This window comes from Phocoena phocoena, chromosome 7 (genome assembly GCF_963924675.1).
Source record: "Phocoena phocoena chromosome 7, mPhoPho1.1, whole genome shotgun sequence".
NCBI classification, from domain to species: domain Eukaryota; kingdom Metazoa; phylum Chordata; class Mammalia; order Artiodactyla; family Phocoenidae; genus Phocoena; species Phocoena phocoena.
Genome location: NC_089225.1, coordinates 47,875,261 through 47,895,702, shown reverse-complemented (window position 1 = coordinate 47,895,702; position 20,442 = coordinate 47,875,261). Strand labels below are relative to the sequence as shown.

The 20,442-nt window shown below is 38.3% G+C and overlaps 1 protein-coding gene across 2 annotated transcripts in view; it reads left to right on the top strand.

Moving 5' to 3' along the window:
- Positions 1-20,442, top strand: part of GRB14 (growth factor receptor bound protein 14) — a 127,005-nt gene that overhangs the window by 74,210 nt on the left and 32,353 nt on the right. For both annotated transcript variants that reach the window (XM_065880241.1, XM_065880243.1), the window contains one exon: positions 1,999-2,155. In XM_065880241.1, the coding sequence (XP_065736313.1) occupies positions 1,999-2,155 (157 nt within the window). The remainder of the gene's footprint in view (positions 1-1,998; positions 2,156-20,442) is intronic.

Below are 20,442 nucleotides of genomic sequence, written 5' to 3'. Positions count from 1 at the left end.
GCCTTATTTGTAGCATTTGCCAGTTTCTTTGGTATACTCCCACCATGGCTGATATCAAGATGCCTGGCTAGCAGAGTTCCTGAATGTTTAACAATCACCTCTTGCAAGCCAGTTCCAGCAGCTCCACTATACCATCACTGAGCTGAAAGTAGAGCTGCCAGAATCACAAAGACTAATGGTGAGGGAGGGAGTGGGTCTCTAAAAGACAATCAGAATGCTCTTAGAAGAGGGATAGGTGCCTGGTTGCCAGTCCAACAAATAAGCCTGCACTCTCCTGCGTAACTTATACTTTGGTGTCGTGATCTCATTTTACTTAGGAATTTTTTTAAAAGTTCTTATATTATTTCCTTGAATAACATTTTTAAGTACCTTATAATATTCCATTTTGTGAAAGTACTATAGTTTACCATTCTTTTGTTGTTGTATATTTAGGTTGATAGAATTATACATAATGCTTTGCTGGATAAGTCTATGCCTAAAGCTGTTTTCCACATTTATGACAGATTTATTGAGATGGTTTGCCTAAGGGAAATTACTGAGTCAAAGGAATGGACCTTTTTTTTTTTTTTTTTTCGGTACGCGGGCCTCTCACCGTTGTGGCCTCTCCCACCGCAGAGCACAGGCTCCGGATGCGCAGGCTCAGCGGCCATGGCTCACGGGCCCAGCCGCTCCGCGGCATGTGGGATCTTCCCGGACCAGGGCACGAACCCAAGTCCCCTGTATCGGCAGGTGGACTCTCAACCACTGCGCCACCAGGGAAGCCCAGGAATGGACCTTTTAATGCTTTCGATAAATACTTTCCAACAGGTGTACAAAATAGTTTTACCAATTTATATCACTCCTGTCATTGTAAGAGAGCAACTATTTCATTCCACTGTCATTACACATAATTAGAAAAATAATCGATAGAGAATTGACACATCATTTTAATTTTCATTTGTTTGAATTACTGAAAATGTTTAAATGTCTATATTTTTATAAGGTGTATTTCTTATATTGAATTTTCTTACAATTTCCTACTTCTGTGTGTGTTGATCTTACTATACTATTTTCATAGGTATTTAACTTATTATAATTAATTTAATTTATATATGACATATCACAGTTAGTAGTGGAAATTCTAGCACATAGCATAACTTGGTAAATGTTGAGGGGAGTGTTGTATATGTAACTCTCTACTTCTGTATGATTTGGGGTGACATTAGCTGCTGTAATAGATAAAGAATCACAGTGAGTTAACAGACTAAAAGTTTATTTCTTGCTCATGTCAAAGTTACATGTGGGCATTCCTAGTTGGGCACCTTCCATGTGGTCATTCAGAGACAAAGCCTCCTGTCCCATGGCTCTGCTCTCCTCTTTAGGTCTTTGTCATCATTTCCATTCAGTGAGAGGCTGGCGTAAGAGAATGGATGACAGCATATGGGAAATTTTTATGGATTAGGTCTGGAGGTGCAACACTGCATGTGCTTACATCTCATTGACTAAAACTCAATCCCATGGACACAACTAATTGCAAGGGAGAAAAGAAAAAGGATTTGGTGAACATCTAGCCAGTCTTTGCCAAAATTTCTATAACCTGAAATAGAGAAATCTTTATATTCTATTTACTGCTGTTACAACATGTATATCTGGGAATAAATCACCCATGTTACTTGGATTGTTTAAAGATTTAAATATGGAGTGGAAAATTTAAAATATTGATAAGAGATATGTAGCTTTTTAGTAGATCAGAGTGGTGGGAAATGACATTGAATGGTCATTGCATGGCCTCCAGTTTAGACACTGAAAAGAAGAGTTTGGAAGTTGTCAGATAGAGTGACTTTGACACATATTATAAACAAGTCTTGGATGAGCAACATTTACTCCATGTATAAGAAAATTAGATGTAAAACAAACTGTATAAGGAATTTGTAATTAGCTCAACTAAGTTTGATGACTTACTAGAATTATATTTTTAATAGACTATTTTAGCTCATTTTTTAATTTCTACCTACACAGGTAATTAAAGTATACAGTGAAGATGAAACCAGCAGGGCTTTAGAGGTACCCAGTGACATAACTGCCCGAGATGTTTGCCAGCTGTTGATCCTGAAGAATCATTACATTGATGACCACAGCTGGACCCTTTTTGAGCACCTGCCTCACATAGGTCTAGGTAAGGATACAAAATCATAGTCATATCATTGCTTTTCTGTCCCTTATAGTTTGATCATATGGCAAAGGTTTTCTTCACTTGTAGAAAAATAGAGGACAATTATGAATAGTCCTTTTCTTTGTTTTTTATTTTTGGGTTGGTAGTTGAGAGAAAAATAAAGTAGCACAAAATGGAAATAAGAATAGAAATATTAAAAATTTACCACCCTTCATGGTTTAAATAATGATGTGTGGAAATTTGGGAGCTAAACCATAGAGTCTAAACTGATGGGAAGATACATCTCATAATAACCTTTAGTAGCACAATTAACATTTTGTGAGAGGTCAGTAAAATATGCTGTTATTTGGACTACTTTTTTAAAAAAATAAATTTATTTATTTATTTATATTTGGCTGTGTTGGGTCTTCGTTTCTGTGCGAGGGCTTTCTCTAGTTGTGGCAAGCAGGGGCCACTCTTCATCGTGGTGCACGGGCCTCTCACTGTCGCGGCGTCTCTTGTTGCAGAGCACAGGCTCCAGGCGTGCAGGCTCAGTAGTTGTAGCTCATGGGCCTAGCCACTCTGCGGCATGTGGGATCTTCCCGGACCAGGGCTCGAACCCGTGTCCCCTGCATTGGCAGGCAGATTCTCAACCACTGCGCCACCAGGGAAGTCCTGGACTACTTTTTGAATTGATTGTAGTGCACACATGGGAAATATCCACAGTGGTAGTTCTCTTTATGGGACTGTACACCCTAAATTTTTCTTGAAGAATGAGTAATCCTTCACATTTTAAAGTCATAAACATAAAAAATAATCGTATTTATTTGCAGTTGGAAATATCTCTCTGTATTGTGAACTGTAGAGGCTTTTCCCCTCATATCTTTTAATAAGTTATAAAGAATTTTCATTCTTCTGCTAGTGTGGGACAGAATTTGGCGACAATTTTGTCTCCCCTTTCTTATTTTTACAAATACTGCTGTTAAAAAACATGTCCCCATAATAGGTAGATGAGAAAGGAAGGAGTTTGTTATGGCAGTGCCATTTGATTCTTTGAATTTTGTATTAGTTTCCCTTGGCTGCTGTAACAAATTAGCATAATCTCAGTGGCTTAAAACAACCAAAGTTTATTCCGTTACATTTCTGGAGGCCAGAAGTCTGAAATCAGTATCAATGGATTAAAATCAAGGTATCTTCAGGGATGAGCTTCCTCTGCAGGTTCAAGGAGAGAATCTATTTCCTGCCTCTTCTAGCTTCTTGTGGCTGCTGGCATGCCTTGGCTATGGCTGCATCACTCTAATCTCTACCTCCATGGTCACACTGTGTTCTCTTCTGTCTGTGTGCAGTCTCCCTCTACCTCTCTCTTAGAAGATAGTAGCATTTAGGCTTTATCCAGAATAATCCAGGATAATCACTTCATTTCAAGATCCCTAAATCAATGACACCTGCAAAGTTTTGTTTTGTTTTTATTTTTTTACCATGTAAGGTAACAGTCACAGGTTTCAGGGATTAAGATGTAGATATCTTTAGGGGGCTATTATTTAGCCTACCATCATCTCCTTTGCATTGTAAGTCAAACAACTTTTAGTAATAAACAACTTATTCAAAATTATTTTAAATAAGTTGTCAATGACAGGACAATTTGTCCCTTCAATTTGTTTAAAGAATTGAGAATTTTATACCTAGGCATGAGAGTCATTCACTTTCTTGCATAGCTAGCTACCAATATATAAAAATTTTCCTTCGTTTGATACATAGAGGGTTTACACCTCAGAGCAGCGTACCAAAGTAAGGTTCAGTTCGGTTGAGAAGTTTGCCTTTGTCTTATGAAATGCAATAAAGATGATGTTGGCAGAAAAGGTATGTTCTTAGGAGGATCCGTTTTTAAAAGATTCTGGAAAATGGTTCATTTAAAGTCCCTTGCATTCCCTGAACCATTCAGGAAGTGTCTATAGTACTTCCAATTTGAAGACTGCTGTCCAAGGATATGTCAGGACCTGAGGAAGAGGACAGAGGGAAGCCTGTGGAAAAGAAGTTTGGATAGTTCGACAGTCTCCACAGGGATTCTGAACCTCAACCCACCCTCCCACCCCCTGTTTGATAGTTGATGAGCTACAACATGTCAGCTGATCTCCACAGCTGAGCATGTACCTTCCAAGAAAACTTGAATTCTGAAGGTATGCTATACTGGTCTGTGTGACTTGCTGTCTCACCCTCGTAGGGCAGAGAAAGTTCAACATATATTTTCTTCATTGCCATTTGTGACTAATTTAACTTCTATTCATGATCATTGCTCTCAGAAATATGGTGTTAACTCTCATCAGATACCTGCCGTAATTCCAAACTATTTTGTTTGCTTATGCTTCTAGAAATATAGCTCTCAATTAGTATAATATATAATTACAGTATTCTATACTCTTAAATTTTTCTTTTAGAGAGAGTTTAAAAGTCATTAAACATCTCTTGCAGTTATAGTCACTACAATTTATCCCTAACAAAGAGCTTGAAGTTCAGTAATAAAATCTACTTTATAAATCAAGAAGCAGTTTTCACAAGAGACCGCGGCAAGTCATGTGAGGAATAAAAAGATTTGTGCAAGTCTTTTAATGTAGAAGCTTAAAATGGGACGTTGAGAATTAATTTGAGCTACATGCTAAATTTAAACTTTTAGGCATTGAATAGAAATATATTTCTCCATTACTGTATTTTCTGGAAATTGCTGAAATAAAATCAAAGATGTGAGAATATTGTCTCATGGCTTCATTAACCATGCATTAGACCAAAGCTTATGAGAAAGAAATTTAGTTCCAGAGCTTTTTTTGTGTTCATTTTTTTCTCTTTGTTTTTACTCAGATAAAAACTTTATACAGTAGAAAAATTGCAGACACTAATGCTACCCAAATACTAATGTATATTAGATTTGCCACCTTCCATTCCTTTTTAAAAAAAATCTGCTGCTTTATTTCTGTAAGGATACACTGAGATGTTAGATGATAAGAGTTAATGAATATCCAACTAAACTCTTGAGAAACAGTTTTTATTCCTTTTCTTTCTTCTACTTCTTTAACAATATAACAAGAGAATAACAACTCTTAAGATGCTGTGGTCTTCCTCAGCATCAAATGTAAAACCAGTGTGTCTCTGAATTTTATTTGTGTGTGTGTAGCTTATAAATACTCTTGTAGGAGCTATTCAACCTAAGAGTAGTATTCAGGAACATCTTTGCTTTTTGCATATTAAAATGAACTAAAAGAACTAGAGTGGGGTGTTTCTGCCCCTTAAATATGCTGTGCAGCTGCCGATGCCCTTTGTCAATAGAATGAAGCACTGACATATTCAACTGCAAATCTTCTTTTAGTGGTGATGACGTAAAGAACCAAAGGACAAATCATTTCCAAAACTTTGGTGACCAGCTAGTGAGCTCTGCATGTTGTTCAGGAGACATTCTTGACCTCTCTTTGATTAAAATGATGAGTTTTCAATGAATAGAATTCTAAAAGTGAAGAGGTGGTCTATTATTTTAAAAGAATATTTTTAATACAAAAATAATTCAGCTCACTGTAAATAACAGAAATAAAGATGTCAGGAATTAAACAATACTATCCATTATTTCACAATGCTGAGATAACTTTCTTTAGTTTCTCTATTTTAACATAATCTCTAGCCTATGAGTTCACTTGTGTAGATTACCTTCTTTTATGTATGTGTGCATCTTTAAAAAATACTGATTATTTTTAGTTTTTTTTTTTTTTTTCCTTTCCACCTTACAGATTCCACAAAAGCTAGGAACTAACTCCCCCTGCCTTTCCCTGTTGCTTTCCTCCAATAGTTTAACAAATATCTGTTGACTATTTTGCACCAAGCCTGTTTTGTGTGTGGATCCCGGGGGTACAGTATGAACACAATAGACAAAAAGCAATGCCCTCATGAGTTTGCATTCTAGTGGGAAGAGAAAGACAAGAGATACATGACTAAAATGTGCAATCTTTTAGGTGGTGATTAGCACTGGGGAGAAAAGGAAGGCCCGGAAAGGGATAGGGAGTCCGGGGCTGGTTGGGAGATGCACTTTAAGTAGATCAGGGAAGGTGTCCCTGACAGTGTGATGTTTGAGTAGAGGTCTGAAGCAGACAGGGCAAGTCTTGTACTTAAATAGAAGATTGTTCTAGAAGGAGGGAACAGCAAGCGGGAAGGCCTGGACATGGCAATGTGCTTGTGTTCAGGAAACAGGACTTAGGGAGTCAGTAAGGTGGAAAGTAATGGAAAGGGACTGCACAGAGCTACCGCAGAGCCAGCTCATGCAGGGTCTCCCAGGCCATGGAGGGGACTGGACTTTTACACTGAGTGAGGGAAAAAGTAACTGTAGGTCTCTTCGTCAGAGAGCAGTATGGTCTGACTTAGCTTTAAAGTCTACTACTAAGAAGACCCGAATGCAAGTTTTGACCATTTGGAGGCTAAGCAACTTCCTTTTGCTTTTACATCAAATTATCTGTGGCTTCCGCGCTTGATCCTTGCCCATCTCTCATTTCTGCCAGTCGCGCATGCCACATTGTACCATCTTCATGTCATGGTCTGCACATGTACAAGGCTTAGTGTTTGTGAGATCCTGAAGCCTTGTAGGCAAGAATATTGTGACTTAGGAGATAGATGAGAGTGGGGAGTTTTCTGCCTCTAGTTCACTTTAATATCCCAGATAAGCTTAGGAAAGTTTCAGAGACATGTTATGTGGTTAATAGATGTGCTACTGTTGTGTGTGATCCATTAAAACACACCACAAATTACTAAAGTCAGAAGGGGGAGCACATGACATTCAAAATATGGTTATGGAATTCAAAGTCTGTTTTCAGAATGACACTTTGTGTGGCAAAAAACCCTCCAATTTTATTGGTATTTTTAATATGAACACATATGTATGATAGCTACTATTAACATGCATCTTATGTGTGCAGGGCCCCTACTTAGAGGTTTCACATTCATCTTGATAGACACTCTCAATATTTAGCCTCATAGCAACCCCGCAATGTACATTTATTTCATCTCCATTTTACACATAAGAATACAAAGAATCGGTGATAAAAAGTACCTGGCCCAGAGTCAGCCTTGCACAAATCTAGGTACCTGTCAGATTCTCAAGTGTATGCATTTTCTGTGGAAGAAAGTTTGTTATTTCCTCACTTCATTAGGTCAGGCCAGTGTTTTTGGGATTCTGTGGTTGGTTTGTCTCTCTCACTTTCCGTCTGCATCTCTCACGCGTGCTATAAATACAAATTTAAATTCTGAAACCTCAAGAACATTTTCAGACAAACCTAGGTAGTACTGAAATTATTGGAATCAAACTGAGCCAGCCTGGTCCACTTTATAGCAGAGCCAGCTATTTATCTTGGCTGAGAAGAGGATCACTTTGGAAATGGGCTGTTGTTGAATTTATATACATTGTGAATGGTAATATGACATTTGGAGCTTTGAATATGATATCAATATTTCATATACTCTGTCCATAGTTCTTAATATATGCTACCAAGAATTTTCATAGGTAGAGTAAATCATGGAAGGCAGCTAAATATCCTGATTTTGTTACAAATTGCTGATTTGCCTGATTTTGGGTCGTGTTATTATGAGTTTCTAGTACTACATACAGCTTTATAGACATTGGATTTAAAATACCAGTATATCACCAAATATTTCCCCTTCTCTAATGATGTAACAACCCGTTTTGTAACTGGTGTGTTTTACTTCACAGCCACTGGATGTCACTATAGTTCCCCAGATGGAGTCCCCTGCCTTTACAATTATTGTAAGAGGATGGTGGGTGGGTGGGGGGAAACTTCAGTTTTAAGTCTTCTGGAACTTAATGGGATCCATGTTTGCTTCGCTCCCATTTTGATTCCTAATTGAAGCCATGGTATGAAGCAGCGGCAATTAACACAATACCTCAAGCGCATACCTATAGATTCCTCGGGAAGTGGAATTAATTGTATTTAGCAATGTGTCATTGCTAGGGACCGCTGAGATTTCTATTGTGAGTATCATTGTGGAGTGGCTTTAATAAGCAAAATGAATGACTGCAGGCTTTTAATGAAACCATTTTTATATGTGCAGCTATACCCACATGATCTCTTTAAGACTGAAGCAATGCACAGCAGCGGTGAGGGAACACTTCACAGCCGCCTGCTTTGAAGCTGCTCCTTCACTCTTTTCTTCTTTGCAAAAGAAACAGAAGTGTTTTTTCTGTTGTCTGGCACTGATACTGATATGTAGTTGTACTTTCTGTGCTGTTTGGAACCTACCAGCCATCAGAGTTGTGACCACCCTCGTCACCAGCGGAAATAATTGTGAAACCCTTAGGACACGTGTGCTTCCTTCTCTATCGAGACTTATGTAGCCCTGATCTGAGGGTTAAGGCGACATGTGCTCTGGTAGCACACTGAGGCTGGAGATGGGAAACGTGAAGCCAGCGAAGAGTGCTCATAACTAAATCTGCCTTGTGGTCCAGCTGATTTTTCCTTTTCAGTATTCTCATAGCCTGAGTTCAGCTCTCATCATCTCTCTTCTCAGCAATTCCTTTAGCCTTACAGTTGGTCCTTCCTCTTGCCTCTGGTCATACCAAAGTTATTCATCTGAGTGCAGACCTTGATTCACCTTGCCTTAGGGTCCAAGGTCCTTTGCAGGGCTTGTAGTACCTGTGACCTGACTACCCTTCCTACCTCAAGCCTTGTGTCTTGCACCTCCCTCCTCTAAGTTTATACATTAGAGAACTGCCTGCAGTCGCCTGCATTTCTACTCCTTGGGTTCCTTGCTCATGCTGTTAAGATTCTCAGGAAGCCCTTTCTCACCCATCTTTACCTGGCTAACTGCTATGCATCTTCCAAGGCTTACTTGGAATGTTAGTTAAAAATAGCAATAAAGTATAACTGTATAATAACTTCTAGCCATTTCCTAAAAATTCCTATGAAAACAAAGATGGAACCCCTCAGCTGTTCAAGCTGACTGACAGCTAACCTAGCGCCACGGTCTGAGGAGAGGAGAGATAGAAGAGCAGTTGGAGGCATCCCACGCTCAGTCTTATGAAGTAGAGTCACCCTTTCCATTTGAGAGCACCTGCCCTCTCATATGCCTGGGTACAGACTTTGGCTGCTCAGAAGCTAGTTGTTTTTTGAGGCAATTGGCATACTTGCTGGCACTACCTTTTCTCATACATCCATTAGGAAATTACAACCTCCCCCAACCCCACCCCCCAAAAAAAGAGTGGTGCAGGAAGCACTAGGAGTGATAGAGGTAAATTGTGTCCTGGGAGGTGAGGCTCCCACAAGTACACACTATAGGTGGGTGTGGAGAGCAAGCAAATCTGGATAAGAAACAGATTTAAGGCTGTTCAAGCAGGATTATTTACAGTATCAATTAATGAGAAAAATAAAACCTAATGCTATTATAATAGGGGAATGTTATAAATTACAGTATATTAATAGGATGTAAGTTATGCTGCTTTTAATCATGTTTTTGGAGCTTTTCCTTTGAAAACTGATGTGGACAAATGTAAGATTGTAACAGTGATTGAATAAAGTATGTATTTTTCACAGCATTCAGGAAACATTGTATATATGTTTATATGTGTACAGTGTTTTCTAAATGCTGTGAAAAATATATACACATAAACTCACATAGTCCCAAAGAAAAAGACAATAATGTAAAGTGCTTATTCCTGACTGACAGTTTTAAAGATGGACTGTGATTGTCGGCTGTGTTTTTCAAATTTTCTATAATGGAAATGTATTATTTTAGTAATCAGGGGAAAAAAAGAAATAAACACAATTTTTAAAACTTATTAAGAGATTTTTAAAGACTTAGTTCAGACAACTTCCTGAAGCCCCAAGTTAGATCAAGTACCCATCTTCTACACTGCTATAACATTTTCTGCAACTGTCTTAATAGTGATCATATTATTAAAACTAGTCCATAATTCCATAAGCAATGGAACTCTCTGTATATGTACATCTTTGTAACCCAGGGTCTAGGACAAATAAATGGCTTTTGAACTAAGGTATACTAAACTGTAAGTTGTTATATCAAGTAGTTCAAAGGATGGATTACAAAGTACATAGAAGGAAGAGACTTGAAAAAGAAGCCAAAGAAATCACATGCCATGCCCAGATGGAAATTTACTCTGAGTCCTTAAAGGGTTCATTGGATAACTTAGAATTCATGGAAGCTGTTTCTAAGCTCTTCAGGTATTAACAGTCAGCTTGAGATAATATATATGCAAACATTTTGTGGAAAAATAAGGCTTTCTATGAATACAAGTTGTGATCATTGAGTCTGAGTTAATATGAGGACTGTTTCGCTCTGTTGAAGAATGATCCACAAGGCCTTTATACCCATCAGCTTTCATGTCAAGATTTTCCTATTATTGCACTTGGGAAGCTGAATCTGGCAGTGGCAATTTTCCAGGGAATCTTGCTGGTATTAAGTAGTTTTCTTAGGTTAAGGAAACTTTTAGAAATTGAGCCTTGCTTTATTCTTTGCTTCTCCAGTTTTTGTTTTGCTTGGTCAGAGGCTGTTCATTTTTATCTGAAAATAAGATTGACAAAATGTATGTAGTTTCTACCTAGCACAGAGAAGTACAAGGACCATTTGTCTCCTGGAGTTTCCTGTAACAAAGGTATACAAAGAATTGTTTTCTGGGTGAATTAGAGCTAAAAGCCACTTTTGTTTCTTCTCTTATCAAGTGATGAGAAGAGTAGGGACTCCAGTTTCTATTTGATCCTCACGCTGTACTTTCAGTAGATTCAGTGAAGAAATCCAGGTAGAAGGTCACAGGTGAACACTTTCCATTCTGGGAGGATTGAGGTTTTTTAAAAGACTTTGAAGTTAAATCAACAGTTTCAGAAGAAACTTCTCTCTTCTATTTTTTTTTTAAAAGAAAAAGTTTTGTGAAAATTAAATAGAAAACAGAATTATGTGTAGTTATCACTGTTCGGTAGTATTTCATTCTATTAACGTAAGACTTCACTGATCTATCAGAAACAAAAATAAAACTTAAAGTGATATGAAGCTTTCGTTGTTGTTTTAAGAAAGCTTTTTTCCACTCTTTTTGAAGGCTTTTTTTCCTCCGTTTTGGTTGCTGTCTTGAAGTGACTTAAGACAGCTTCTCTCCTATTTTTCTACCTACGTAAGAGATATTTGATCATTGTAATAATTCACTTTACAATCCCTAAATAATTCTTCAGAAAGCTTTTTAAATAGACTTGTATCTGTTAAATTTTAATAATACATCTTAATATAGTATTTTAGATGAATTTATAAAGTTTTAAAAGTAAGGTTTTTTAAAGAAAAATCACGTTGAATGTATTTGAATTTTACCAGGGGTCATTTCTCAAATGGTAGCTCAAAAAGTCTCTGAGTTCATTCTGGGTGACAGCTCCTAATATTGTTTTTTCAAACATTACAGCAAAAAGCCCCTAAATATAGAATTAATAATTTTTTTGATAATTAAAAAATATAAGTTACTTAGTAGAATTACTGAGTTGGTTAAAGTCTGCTTGGTTTTAGAATGGGGCTATAGAGGAAGAGTCAAGAGAAAGTTATGGGAAGCCATCTAGACAAGGGTTTTGTTTTGTTTTGTTTTTCCTTTCTTGGGTGTTGGTGATGATGTCTTATACTACGCTTAGTCCTTGGCAAAACAAAGCTGGTCTTCAGTCGCTTTTCACCTCCCTTTTAAGCATTTTTCTTTTCCTCTCAAAGTAATCCATCTAGGCATCTTATATCCTCTTGTTGAACTTTCTCCCTGTTAAGGTCTGTATCTAGTTCAATATCTGCACTTTAAAAAAACACAAATTTTGGGACTTCCCTGGTGGCGCAGTGGTTAAGAATCTGCTTGCCAACGCAGGGGACACGGGTTCGAGCCCTAGTCTGGGAAGATCCCACATGCCACGGAACAACTAAGCCCATGCGCCACAGCTACAGAGCCTGTGCTCTAGAGCCCGTGAGCCACAACTACTGAAGCCTGTGCGCCTAGAGCCCGTGCTCCGCAACAGAGAGAAGCCACCACAATGAGGAGCCCGCGCACCGCAATGAGGAGTAGCCCCCACTCACTGCAACTAGAGAAAGCCTGCGTGCAGCAACGAAGACCCAATGCAGCCAAAAATAAATAAATAAATAAGCTAATTTTTAAAAAACCACAAATTTTCTGTAAGATGTGATTAGCTGATAATCAGGCCTCTTAGGGTTCTTTATTTATTTATTTTTAATTTTTATTTTATTTATCTTTTTATACAGCAGGTTCTTATTAGTTATCCATTTTATGCATATTAGAGTATACATGTCGATCCCAATCTCCCAATTCATCAAACCACCACCACCCCCTGCCACTTTCCCCACCTTGGTGTCCATATATTTGTTTTCTACATCTGTGTCTCAATTTCTGCCCTGCAAACCAATTCATCTGTACCATTTTTCTAGGTTCCACATATATGCGTTAATATACGATATTTGTTTTTCTCTTTCTGACTTACTTCACTCTGTATGACAGTCTCTAGATTCATCCACGTCTCTACAAATCACCCAATTTTGTTCCTTTTTATGGCTGAGTAATATTCCATTATATATATGTACCACACCTCCTTTATCCATTCGTCTGTCGATAGGCATTTAGGTTGCTTCCATAACCTGGCTGTTGTAAATAGTGCTGCAGTGAACATTGGGGTGCATGTGTCTTTTTGAATTATGGTTTTCTCTGGGTATATGCCCATTAGTGGGATTGTTGGCTCATATGGTAATTCTGTTTTTAGTTTTTTAAGGAACCTCCATACTGTTCTCCGTAGTGGCTGTATCAATTTACATTCCCATCAACAGTGCAAGAGGGTTCCCTTTTCTCCACACCCTCTCCAGCATTTTTTGTTCGTAGATTTTCTGATGATGCCCACTCTAACTGGTGTGAGCTGATACCTCATTGTAGTTTTGATTTGCATTTCTCTAATAACTAGTGATGTTGAGCAGCTTTTCATGTGCTTTTGGCCACCTGTATGTCTTTTTTGGGGAAACGTCTATTTAGGTCTTCTGCCCATTTTTTTGATTGGATGGTTTGTTTTTTTGATATTGAGCTGCATGAGCTGTTTATATATTTTGGAGATTAATCCTTTGTCAGTCAATTCACTTGCAGATATTTTCTCCCATTCTGAGAGTTGTCTTTTCATCTTGTTTGTAGTTTCCTTTGCTTTGCAAAAGCTTTGAAGTTTCATTAGGTCCCATTTGTTTATTTTTGTTTTTATTTCCATTACTCTAGGAGATGGATCAAAAATGATCTTGCTGTGATTTATGTCAAAGAGTGTTCCTCCTATGTTTTCCTCTCAGAGTTTTATAGTGTCCGGTCTTACATTTAGGTCTCTAATCCATTTTGAGTTTATTTTTGTGTATGGTGTTAGGGATTGTTCTAATTTTATTCTTTTATGTGTACCTGTCCAATTTTCCCAGCACCACTTATTGAAGAGACTGTCTTTTCTCCATTGTATATCCTTGCCTCCTTTGTCATAGATTAGTTGACCATAGGTGCGTGGGTTTATCTCTGGGCTTTCTATCCTGTTCCTTTGATCTATATTTCTGTTTTTGTGCCAGTACCATAGTGTCTTGATTACTGGAGCTTTGTAGTATAGTCTGAAGTCAGGGAGTCTGATTCCTCCAGCTCCATTTTTTTTCCTCAAGACTGCTTTGGCTATTTGGGGTCTTTTGTGTCTCCATACAAATTTTAAGATTTTTTGTTCTAGTTCTGTAAAAATTGCCATTGGTAATTTGATAGGGATTGCATTGAATCTGTAGATTGCTTTGGGTAATATAGTCATTTTCACAATATTGATTCTTCCAATCCAAGAACATGGTATATCTCTCCATCTGTTGAATCATCTTTAACTTCTTTCAACAGTGTCTTATAGTTTTCTGCATACATGTCTTTTGTCTCCTTAGGTAGGTTTATTCCTAGGTATTTTATTCTTTTTGTTGCAGTGGTAAATGGGCGTGTTTCCTTAATTTCTCTTTCAGGTTTTTCATCATTAGTGTATAGGAATGAAAGAGATTTCTGTGCATTAATTTTGTAGCCTGCAACCTTACCAAATTCATTGATTAGTTCTAGTAAGTTTTCTGGTGGCATCTTTAGGATTCTCTATGTATAGTATCGTGTCATCTGCAAACAGTGACAGTTTTACTTCTTCTTTTCCATTTGTATTCCTTTTATTTCTTTTTATTCTCTGATTGCCATGGCTAGGACTTCCAAAACTATGTTGAATAATAGTGGCGAGAGTGGACATCCTTGTCTCGTTCCTGATCTTAGAGGAAATGCTTTCAGTTTTTCACCATTGAGAATGCTGTTTGCTGTGGGTTTGTCGTATATGGCCTTTATTATGTTGAGGTAGGTTCCCTCTATGCCCACTTTCTGGAGAGTTTTTATCATATATGGGTGTTGAATTTTGTCAAAAGCTTTTTCTGCATCGATTGAGATGATCATATGGTTTTTATTCTTCAATTTGTTAATATGGTGTATCACATTGATTAATTTGCATATACTGAAGAATCCTTGTATCCCTGGGATAAATCCCACTTGATCATGGTGGATGATCCTTTTTTTTTTTTTTTCGGTACGCGGGCCTCTCACTGTTGTGGCCTCTCCCATTGCGGAGCACAGGCTCTGGATGCGCAGGCTCAGCAGCCATGGCTCACGGGCCCAGCCGCTCCCCGGCATGTGGGATCTTCCCGGACTGGGGCACGAACCCATGTCCCCTGCATCGGCAGGCAGACTCTCAACCACTGCGCCACCAGGGAAGCCCAATGATCCTTTTAATGGGTTGTTGGATTCTGTTTGCTACTATTTTGTTAAGGATTTTTGCATGTATATTCATCAGTGATATTGGTCTGTAATTTTCTTTTTTTGTTGTATCTTTGTCTGGTTTTGGTATCAGGGTGATGGTGGCCTATAGAATGAGTTTGGGAGTGTTCTTCCTCTGCAATTTTTTGGAAGAGTTTGAGAAGGATTGGTGTTAGTTCTTCTCTAAATGTTTCATAGAATTCACCTGTGAAGCCATCTGGTCCTGGACTTTTGTTTGTTGGAAGATATTTAATCACAGTTTCAATTTCATTAATCGTGATTAGTCTGTTCATATTTTCTATTCCTGGTCCAGTCTTGGAACGTTCTACCTTTCTAAGAATTGGTCCATTTCTTCCAGGTTGTCCATTTTATTGGCATAGACTTTCTTGTAGTAGTCTCTTAGAATGCTTTGTATTTTTGCTGTGTCTGTTGTAACTTCTTTTTCATTTCTAATTTTATTGATTTGAGTTCTCTCCCTCTTTTTCTTGATGAGTCTGGCTAATGGTTTATCGATTTTGATTATCTTCTCAAAGAACCAGCTTTTAGTTTTATTGGTCTTTGCTATTGTTTTCTTTGTTTCTATTTCATTTATTTCCTCTCTGATCTTTATGATTTCTTTCCTTCTACTACCTTTGGGTTTTGTTTGTTCTTCTTTCTCTAGTTCCTTTAGGTGTAAGGTTAGATTGTTTGAGATTTTTCTTGTTTCTTGAGGTAGGCTTGTATTGCCATAAACTTTCCTCTTAGAACTGCTTTTGTTGCACCACATAGGTTTTGGATCATCGTGTTTTCATTGTCATTTGTCTCTAGGTATTATTTGATTTCCTCTTTGATTTGTTCAGTGATCTCTTGGTTATTTAGTAAAGTACTGTCTAGCCTCTGTGTGTTTGTGTTTTTTACATTTTTTTCCCTGTAATTGATTTCTAATCTCATAGCATTGTGGTCAGAAAAGATGCTTGATATGATTTCAGTTTTCTTAAATTTACTGAGCTTGATTTGTGACCCAAGATGTGATCTATACTGAAGAATGTTCCATGCACACTTGAGAAGAAAGTGTAATCTTCTGTTTTTGCATGGAATGTCCTAAAAATATCAATTAATCTGTCTGGTCTATTGTGTCATTTAAAGCTTGTGTTTCCTTAGTAATTTTCTGTTTGGATGATCTGTCCATTGGTGTAAGTGAGGTGTTAAAATCCTCCACTTTTATTGCGTTACTGTCGATTTCCTCTTTTATACCTGTTCGCAGTTGCCTTATGTATTGAGGTGCTGCCATGTTGGGTGCATATATGTTTATAATTGTTATATCTTCGTCTTGGATTGATCCCTTGATCATTATGTAGTGTCCTTCCTTGTCTCTTGTAACATTAAAAGTCTATTTTATCTGATATGAGTATTACTACTCCAGCTTTCTTTTGATTTCCATTTGCATGGAATATCTTTTTCCATCCTCTTACTTTCAGTCTGTATGTGTCCCTCGATCTGAAGTGGGTTTCTTGTAGACAGCATATATATGGGTCTTGTTTTTGTATCCATTCAGCAAGCCTGTGTCTTTTGGTTGGAGCATTTAATTCATTCACGTTTAAGGTAATTATTGATATGTATGTTCCTGTGACCATTTTCTTAATTGTTTTGGGTTTGTTTTTGTAGGTCCTTTTTTTCTCTTGTGTTTCCCACGTAGAGAAGTTCCTGTAGCATTTGTTGTAGAGCTGGTTTGGTGGTGCTGAATTCTCTTAGCTTTTGCTTCTCCATCGTGTCTGAACGAGATCGTTGCTGGGTAGAGTAATCTTGGTTGTAGGTTCTTCCCTTTCATCACTTTAAATATGTCATGCCACTTCCTTCTGGGTTGCAGAGTTTCTGCTGAGAAATCAGCTGGTAACCTTATGGGAGTTCCCTTGTATGTTATTTGTCATTTTTCCCTTGCTGCTTTCAATAATTTTTCTTTGTCTTTAATTTTTGGCAGTTTGATTACTATGTGTCTTGGCATGTTTCTCCTTGGGTTTATCCTGTATGGGACTCTCTGTGCTTCCTGGACTAGGGTGGCTATTTCCTTTCCCATGTTAGGGAAGTTTTTGACTATAATCTCTTCAAATATTTTCTTGGGTCCTTTCTCTCTCTCTTCTCCTTCTGGGACCCCTGTTGTGCGAACATTAGTGTGTTTAATGTTGCCCCAGAGGTCTCTTAGGCTGTCTTTATTTCTTTTCATTCTTTTTTCTTTATTCTGTTCTGCAGCAGTGAATTCCACCATTCTGTCTTCCAGGTCACTTATCCATTCTTCTGCCTCAGTTATTCTGCGTTGATTCCTTCTAGTGTATTTTTCATTTCAGTTATTGTATTGTTCATCTCTGTTTGTTTGTTCTTTAGTTCTTCTAGGTCTTTGTTAAAGATTTCTTGCATCTTCTTGATCTTTGCCTCCATTCTTTTTCTGAGGTCCTGGATCATCTTCACTATCATTATTCTTTATTCTTTTTCTGGAAAGTTGCCTATCTCCACTTCATTTAGTTGTTTTTCTGGTGTTGTACCTTGTTCCTTCATCTGGTACATAGCCCTCTGCCTTTTCATCTTGTCTGTCTTTCTGTGAATGTGGTTTTTGTTCCACAGGCTGCAGGATTGTAGTTCTTCTTCCTTCTGCTGTCTGCCCTCTGGTGGATGAGGCTATATATAAGAGGCTTGTGCCGGTTTCCTGATGGTGGTGGGTAGAGCTGGCTGTTGCTCTGGTGGGCAGAGCTCAGTAAAATTTTAATCTGCTTGTCTGCTGATGGGTGGGGCTGGGTTCCCTCCCTTTTGTTTGTTTGGCCTGATGCGACCCAACACTGGAGCCTACCTGGGATCTTTGGTGGGGCTAATGGCGGACTCTGGGAGGGCTCACGCCAAGGAGTACTTCCCAGAACTTCTGCTGCGAGTGTCCTTGTCCCCACGGTGAGACACAGCCACCCCTGCTTCTACAGGAGACCCTCCAACACTAGCAGGTAGGTCTGGTTCACTCTCCTGTTGGGTCACTGCTCTTTCCCCTGGGTCCCGATGTGCACACTACTTTGTGTGTGCCCTCCAAGAGTGGAGTCTCTGTTTCCCCCAGTCCTGTCGAAGTCCTGCAATCAAATCCCGCTAGCCTTCAGAGTCTGATTCTCTAGGAATTCCTCCTCCTGTTGCCGGATCCCCAGGTTGGGAAGCCTGACATGGGGCTCAGAACCTTCACTCCAGTGGGTGGACTTCTGTGGTATAAGTGCTCTCCAGTTTGTGAGTCACCACCCAGCAGTTATGGGATTTGATTTTATTGTGATTGTGCCCCTCCTCCCATCTCATTGTGGCTTCTCCTTTGTCTTTGGATGTGGGGTATCTTTTTTGGTGAGTTCCAGTGTCTTCCTGTCAATGATTGTTCAGCAGTTAGTTGTGATTCTGGTGCTCTCTCAAGAGGGAGTGAGAGCACATCCTTGTACTCTGCCATCTTGAACCAGTCTCTCTTTGGGTTATTGTAGCATTAATCCTTTAACATAATGAGACTTGGTTGGGGGATGGTATTTATGACAGAACATCTAAATGGGGATGGTGATATATAAATGTAAAAAAATTATTTAATATTTTCAAAAGCCAGATTCTATAATAAGTAAGTTGTATCTCCATTATGAGATGAGTATAAGAGGTGAAAACCTGTAGCTGCATTTGATCCTCTGGATTTTGATTTTTACATGTTTTCTGAATTTTCAATAGAAGAGTGCCAGAAATCTTCTTTGAAGGAATGGGAAATATGTCTTTTGCTTTCCCACTTACTCTGGTTTTAGCCAGCTTTATTTGAAGACATTTTTCTGCTTAAGATTACCAGGCTATTTTCCTGATGCTAGTTATTGCATTATTGAAATATTTGGTGTTATAGTTCTATGAAATTTTCTGCAAATACTGTATCCCTTATTTTTTCATTGTAGATTGGTATGCTGGGCTTTATTTGTGTGTAGCCAACAAAACCCCAACTAGACTGCTGCTTTTTTTGTGACTACACATATTACACTAGTTTTTTTGTGACACATTTGTCATAGCTGTTCAAATGCAGCTTGGTTTTTCCATTCTTTGTTTTATTTTCTTTTTTGATGTAATCCAAATTCAAATGATTCATGTTACTTTCATGTGAGGTTAAGATTGATAATAATTTGAAATATTGCCTGTTAAATTCTTTCCCCTTACACTCAAAATGTGGTGGTTTGTTTTCAACTAATTAGCAAATAGTTATCGAACACATTTCAAGATAAAAGAATTTGAGGCAATCAAATTTTGAGAACTGAGGAATGTGAAAGAGATTTGAGCTGATACAGAAAGAATGAGTAGGGTATACACAGAGGATGCCCTTCCAGTGGGAACTGTAGCGAAGGCAGAGGCAGTGCTGTGCAGAGGAAGGAGCAGAGACTTGGGGTCAGACATGTGGCAGGCATTCAAGCCCTGAGACGTTTGCTCTCTGTAAAATGGAAATAGAACTTGCTCTTTAGGTTATCCTCTTAGTTTCCTAAGGCTGCTGTAACAAATTACTGCTAGCTTAAACCAATAGAAATGTCATCTTTTAACAGTTCTGGAGGTGAGAAGTCCAAAATTAATTTCACTGGGTTGAAATCGAGGTGTTGGCAGGGCCACACTCCTTCCAGGGGCTTTATGGGGAGGCTGTTCCTTTCCCCTTTCAGCTTCTGGTGGCTGCCATTATTCCTTGGCTTGTGGTCACATCACTTGAGTCTCTGCCTCTGGTCACATTGCCCTTTCCTCTTATTTCTCTGTCAGATCTCCTTCTGTCTCCTAAAAGCATACTTGTGTTTGGATTTAGGGCCAAACTTTGTAATCCTGGATAATCTCCTCATCTTAATATCTTTCAGTTAATGACATCTGCGAATGCTTTGCCGTATAAGGTAACATTTAGATTCCAGAGATTAGGACCTGATGTCTTTGGGGCCATATTCAGCTTACTTCAGATACTATAAGAATTAAATACAGTAATGACAAAGGTCTCAGATTGAGATATGCAGAGATGTAACTTCCTTTATTTCTATAACTTGAATTAATTTCTCTGAGTCTCCTGACCTCTTAATGGCAGACAGTTTAATCTTCTGTTACTGGTTTGCTTTATGGATTGTTATAGTCTTGTTGGGGTAAATAATCAATTCAGGTTATATAAATGAGTTACATACAGGTTTAAGATACACTCAGTTGAAGGTTAAGACCTAGTTTCACTCTTCCAACACTCTGGTGGGGCATTTAAGTCCCAGGAAGGGTATTTGTCTAACTTCTATCCAACTCTTCTCTTCGTGTTCTAGAAACTCTTATTTCTCTCAAGCTTATTGCCTGTATCATAAAGCCCCCTAAATTCATGGTCTTCTTTTAGCCCTTTCACACTTCTTCTGGAGAACTTGGTTCTGCAGTGCTCTTTCCTCATACTTGGATGCTACGGACTCATCTTCCTCAGCATTGCACTTAGCTATTGCTTTGCCGCCATGTTAGA